Source organism: Rutidosis leptorrhynchoides, chromosome 2 (assembly GCF_046630445.1).
Source record: "Rutidosis leptorrhynchoides isolate AG116_Rl617_1_P2 chromosome 2, CSIRO_AGI_Rlap_v1, whole genome shotgun sequence".
NCBI classification, from domain to species: domain Eukaryota; kingdom Viridiplantae; phylum Streptophyta; class Magnoliopsida; order Asterales; family Asteraceae; genus Rutidosis; species Rutidosis leptorrhynchoides.
In genome coordinates, this window is record NC_092334.1 from 485,307,417 (window position 1) to 485,314,286 (window position 6,870).

At 32.2% G+C, this 6,870-nt stretch overlaps 1 protein-coding gene across 1 annotated transcript; it reads left to right on the forward strand.

Moving 5' to 3' along the window:
- The first annotated feature begins 2,055 nt into the window (after nt 1-2,055).
- Nucleotides 2,056-4,966, forward strand: LOC139892657 (palmitoyl-monogalactosyldiacylglycerol delta-7 desaturase, chloroplastic-like). The gene is made up of 5 exons (XM_071875770.1): nt 2,056-2,444; nt 2,631-2,771; nt 3,138-3,278; nt 4,123-4,229; nt 4,467-4,966. The coding sequence occupies exons 1-5, from the start codon at nt 2,088-2,090 to the stop codon at nt 4,681-4,683; spliced, it is 963 nt and encodes a 320-aa protein (XP_071731871.1). The 5' UTR covers nt 2,056-2,087; the 3' UTR covers nt 4,684-4,966.
- The last annotated feature ends 1,904 nt before the right edge of the window (nt 4,967-6,870 follow it).

Genomic DNA, 6,870 nt, shown 5'->3' on the forward strand with positions numbered 1-6,870 from the left:
AACAAGTTTGATTGCTTAACATGTTGGAAACATTTAATCATGTAAATATCAATCTCAATTAATATATATAAACATGGAAAAGTTCGGGTCACTACAATAAATTTCAATTGTGCCCCTACCTTATACATGTAAGACAAAAAGATAGGTAAAAAGTAAGGGGTAAAACTAAAAAGTTACCAGAAAAGTACACGAGTCAATACTTTTTCTTAAACTGTGTGTTTTTTGTCTGGAGAAAATAGATTTAAAACGGATGGAGTAACATTTCATTAACGGATCACAATACATTCAAATAAACAAATTGAAATTTATTGGTTTACAATAAACCTACAATAAGACCTAAGTACTCTAAAACTTTATTTAGTACAAATACCAACATAAAACTATCAATACAAACTGCAGACATCTTGTTTTACGTTCCTCAATCCTGAATTTTAATTCAAGCATTTTTTTTTTTGAAAAGCAAGAAATTTTATTAATAATCACGAAAGGAGTTACAACGATGTGGGAGTGATACCCGAAAACAATGAAAACTATTACATACAAACAATTACAATAAAGGGGTTGTGAAGGAGGCAACCCCGTTAGAAAGATAACTAAATGCTAGAGTACCGACTTGGGTTGTTTAACCAATCAAGCCATTCAATTTTCTTCTTCTTCTTCATTTTATGCGATATCCACTCGAAAGATTTGTTTTGTATTTCATTTAGAGCAATCAGACCATTCCACATTTTACCTCGAAATACCATATTGTTCCCATTTTTTCAAATGTAATACACGACGACCCACTCCACCACTTGCCAAAGTTTTGAACCAAGATACAACATTTGAGATGGGGCATTACCACGAAGAATTTCATTTAAGCTTAGATTTGTTACATTTCCAAGACCCCACCAACCATAAACCCGATGCCAAATATCCAACGAATGCTTGCAAAATTTAAGAGAGTGTTCAATGGACTCCAAATCATCATCGCAAAGGGGGCACCGAATACTATGTAAGTCAGTGCCATTATTCTCGATCCATCACAGGTGGATCATACTATTGTACAAACCTGTAGTTAAACCACTATACAAAAATACTAACAATAGTTCAATCATAATTCATTTTTACAACAAAATGGCAAACCGAATTTAAAATCAAAACTCACTACATAACGAAACTGGGCAACTATAGAATCTACATCCAGGGCTTTTTGAAGTCTTTGATGTGCGAAGTATAGCTCGTCTATCATACCAATATTTAACCATTCTAGTAAATCATTTTTGGACGAGTGAATGTGAACTGGAATTTGGGGACAGGGTTTACGATTGAAAAGTTGAATGTGATTCGGGCTTGAAACGATTGGTATATATGTTATAATAAACAAACACAAAAGGACTATCCTACCCTCGTTTGGTACGCACGTGATAAGAACTAACAGAGATGAATTAACGGATGTTGGGCTTTGTGATCAAAATGAAACGAAATGAAAACATTGGGGGTTACCATTAAAAAAAGTTTTAGGGCCCAAGATGAAATTTATAATAAATTTAGAGATGATTGGTGTAATTAAGTCCATTATTTTTCTCTTAAAAATTTCTAATCTTAATTCATATATAATATACTCCAATTCGTACTTTTATTAACATGGAATAAACATAATTCATAATAATTATTAATCATAAGATATCATAGAAAGTAACTATGTATCATTCACACATTTCTTTTGCTTCACTTCAACTTAATATATGATACGTGTTGTACAAATAGTAAACTAAACAAATAATTAAAAAAAAAAAAAAAATTAAACTTTAGTGTTTAAATAGTATAATTAAACTGACCCAAGCATATAAATCCTGACAATTATTTTAAACAATATAAATAAATTAGTAGCATTAAACAAAAACCCCAATTTCCCATCACATCTCCATAAATATTCGGATCGAGGGTACTTTTGTAATTTCATATGATAACAAACTTGGTTTCTTTCTGTAAAGTAAACTAAACTCAAGGGTGATTAATTAAATATATTATTAACCTCAGTGAACACGTAATATTCGCTATATATACCCACAAGAACCGCACAACAACTTGACGGAATTAAAAAAATGAGGAACTTGTTAGTCTCAGTCTCTGAGTCCGACGGTAGAAACCAACCCTCCGATCACCGGAAAATACCATTTTCCGATGTGGTAATCACAGGCACTAGAAACCAATTTTTAGAACGAAAATGGAGACCAATAGATATACAAGTTGCTACATGGGTTATTTCGGTTCATTTACTTACACTTTTTGCACCAATTACATTTTCTTGGGATGCTTTTTGGATTGCATTTGTTGGTTATTTATTAACCGGTATTTTAGGTGTTACACTCGCTTATCATCGCCTTTTAGCTCATCATAGTCTTAAACTTCCTAAATTTCTCGAGTACTCATTCGTTTATTTCGGCGTCCTAGCCGCTCAGGTTCGTTTATTTTTCTTTAAGTAAAATAATGATAGACAGACCTATATACATGACATTCATCATCAATGAATGTCATAGTTACTTGTTAATTAGGTCTGATTAGCATTTTTTTTCTTTCCTTCTGATTGGATCTTGTTTTTTTTTAATGTTTATTCTAATTCTAATAAATTATATTTTTGCATGTAGAGAGATCCGATATTTTGGGTAAGCATGCATAGGTATCATCATCAATTTGTGGATTCGGAAAAAGATGCACATTCACCCATCAATGGCTTTTGGTTTAGCCATATGGGTTGGCTTTTTGATAGTGGATACATTCTTGAAAAGGTATGGAGTATATATATATATTATTCCTACATTTATTTATTATTTAATACATTAATAAATTATTAAATTATTAATAATTATTATTATTATTATTGCTATTACTATCTTTTGTAAAGCAAGGAAGAATTTGTTAGATTCGGTCTCTATATAAATTTAACTTTTTGTATGGGATGTGAACGTAAGAAATAGTTGTGTTTGAACAAATTAGTCGTCGACATTTATCTTTTTTCTTTTTCTTTTCTAATAGCATAAATATGTATATATAATAGATAGATGATATAGTCTTTTGTTATTTTTATAATGTAATCTCACGTGCTAAATGATAAAGATTGGAGTTTATCATTTGACGTTTGTGTTTTGATGCAGTATCGAGAACGTAAAAATGTGGAAGATTTAAAAAAGCAGGCGTTTTATATGTTTATACGAAAAACATATATGTGGCATATACTTGGATGTGGGGCACTTTTGTACATTTGGGGTGGATTTCCGTACCTCGTTTGGGGCATGGTATGTTAATTTTAATTATGTATATACTAGTATATATTTTCTTAAGTTATTAAAGCTAAAATCACTATATTTTTATATTTGTTATACGATTTGATTTTGATATATTTAAATAATACTCCGTAGTAAATTGTTAGCCACATAGTACTTATGATTATGATTATAGTTTCAGATTTAGATTTAGATTTAGACAAGAAGAAGTTTTGTTTTTAGCTTTAAGATAGTGGATCACGTCATAGTTGAAGAGATATTTGTGGTTGAATAAGTCGTTTTAATAAAGCTGCTTTTGTATATAATATTAATATTAATTAATATTAATATATTATATAATATATATAATTATAACTTATAATATACTCCGTAATATAATTAAGAAGTCGATTTCTAAAAACGAATATTTATGTTCAGAGAAACACATGGGTATGAATGGGCCACAAGTCTTTGGGTGAATTACGTACTTTCCAAATTTGGTCAATTTGGATGACTTCTGTTTTTGGTTGTGTTTTCAAAAGATAGAGTTGATTAAACTTAAGAGTAGAATAAGGCATGAACAATATATGCTACCTAGAATATTTGATCATTTCTCACTATGTTAAGGGTTTTGATAGATAAATTTGTAGAAGAATTAGTCGATCATATAACATGATCACGAAAATTTTTGTAGACCGCCACCATCATTAGATGATTTAAATATTTTGACATTTTTTTTTTCTTAAATAATACTCCATATATGAAAACTTGCATCGGGGGAGATAGATTATAAAATAATTGTTTTCAAAACATATTAATTAAGTTTATAATAATAATATTATGTTGTTTTAAGTGTTTGCTGTATTGTATACAACAGGGTGTTAGAACTGTATGGGTTTACCACCTCACATTTCTTGTGAATTCCGCTTGTCACATTTGGGGATACCAAGCATGGAACACTGGTGATCTCTCCAAGAACAATTGGTAATTAGTTTCATTAATCATTATTTATAATTTATAAATACTAATTAAGCTTGTACTTATCTTGTTAGAAAGTCAACTTAGATAATATTCGTCCACCACTAACACACATTTCATGAGGCCTGAACCCGCAACGTTTTGCCTGATGGGCCTCACATATCGCTACTCCATGGGGCCAATTTTTGATTTTTAAAGTCAATTTCGTACTAATACTTAATGTTGCATATCTTGTTAATTTAGGTGGGTTGCTATACTTACTTTCGGAGAAGGATGGCATAACAATCATCATGCGTTTGAGTTCTCGGCTCGTCATGGATTAGAGTGGTGGCAAATCGACATTTCTTGGTACATCATAAGCCTTCTTCGAGCCGTAGGGTTGGCTACAAACGTCAAGCTGCCAACCGAAGCCCACAAGCTTAAAAAGTCTTTTAACACTTCTGATGACGTGTCGAAATGATAATAAAACGCTTTGTTAGTCACACGGATTATATTGCATAAACATTGAGATATGGATCGATCTATGCGTACCAATGCGAATGCGTGTATATTAGGTTTTTATTTGGATTTCATGTCTTTCGATACATGAAAGACTAGATTTGTTTGAGTTCAAATAAAACTGATAGTTTCAATATGTTGATTCGTTATAAGTCTTGTTTTGCCTGATTAAACGTATTTTTATTTAAATTAGATTTGTTTGTAGTGTTTTCTAAAGTTATTCTATATTGATAATTTTGGGCCAAGTATTATCAAATCCTTGGTTGGAGAATCGATCTAACCACTTAATTTCAAATATTCCTTGTGTTTTGTCACCCTTTTATGATATGATATAATCTAACGATATTTATATTGATTTTGAAGTAATAAGAAATGAAATATCATAATCAACTTATTCATTTTCCCAACTCTTCTAATTAACTTTAGTAACTACTTTATACCACTTAAAAAAAACTTTAATATTCCTTTAATTAACTTCTCCCTATCTTACACCAAATAATATCAACAAATATATTAATATAATATGTGCACAATATGTAAAGAACAAAAAAAAAATACATTAGGTCTCATTGATTTTCGTGAGAGGCTCATTGCAGGCAAGGTTGAAAAAGACGCAAGAGGGGGCCGAAACGGTAGCGACCTCAAAACGTCGCAACCGAAAAAACAGGACCGAGACGGGGTCGAAACGGATGTTGACTAATGTTGACTTATATATATATAATATATATTTACACATATTTTAGACCTAAAAAACCTTCTTTGACAAGTTTGTACCTATAATTGCTATTAGCATTAATATAATACAAAATGGAATACTAAACTAAGTCAATTTTGATTGATTTGACCGACTCATGACCGATTTTGACCGAATTTCTGACTTTTAACCGGCGTTGACCCAATTTTTCCTGCATTTTACCTGACTTTTGACCATTGACCGGCTTATAAGAAAACGGGACGGGGTCGAAACGATTTAGTCACCAAAATGTCGCAACGGGCGTCGCAACGGACGTAACGGACGCCGTTTACAACAGTGATTGCAGGTCTCACTAACAATTTAATTAACATTTTGCTCCCTATCTCATGTGTTTTTTGGTGAGTGTTAATTATCCTCTTGACATGAGGTTAGGAACTGGTCTTATATACTTGTGAATAGCAAACAACCTTTTGCATAAAATGTTTGACTTTTGATCATTAATTCAAGTGTCATACTCAGTGAACTACTCCTTTTGTCATTATCACATAAGAACAATTAAATTACTTTAATACTTTTATTAATCCTTACTCTTCATCACATTAATATTTTCTTCTCATATCCTCTTCAGGCCCGGCCCAATAGGAGTGCAAGGTGAACATTCACACAGGGCCGATCATATTTAAGAGGCCCAAAATTTGATTTTACAATCACTGTTGGGTTGGTCTAATAACGGCCCAATAGGAGTGCAAGGTGAACATTCGCACAGGGCCCATCATATTCAAGGGGCCCAAAATTTGATTACAATCACTGTTGGGTTGGTCCAATAATGAATAGAAAAAAGCCCAACTTAATTTAAAGTTTGAGTTATTTTATTTTATTTTATATTTTATACAAACACTAATTGTTACGGCATTGGGTGTCGTTCCAAGCGAAAAAAAATGGCGTTTCACACTTGAATTCCCACTTTGTCCCCCTCAACTATCTTGTAATTGTTATGGCATTGGGTGTCGTTCCAAGCGAAAAAAAATGGCGTTTCACACTTGAATTCCCACTTTGTCCCCCTCAACTATCTTGTACTCTTAAATTCTGCAGGGGTTAACAGCGTAACTTCAGTTTTTTATTTAAATCAAAAATAAAAACTCACCGTAAACTTCAACGGGTCATATCTTCCTACTCATCACGCATTAATTTTCACCGATGCTACCATTTAACTTAAAATAATTTTTCGAACAAAACGAGACTAACTACGTTCGAAACGGATACCTTTTTAAAAACGTTAACCACAACGACATCTAAACGGGTCTTAACATATGGGCCGTTTGTCACTCTGTACATACACAACGCTACGTAAAATACGAACATGCAGGCCGAAAGCCTCCGCCGCAACGCGCGGACTGCTCCGGACTAGTTAATTATTATACTTCTACTAACAGCTTTGTTCCCTTCATTTTATGC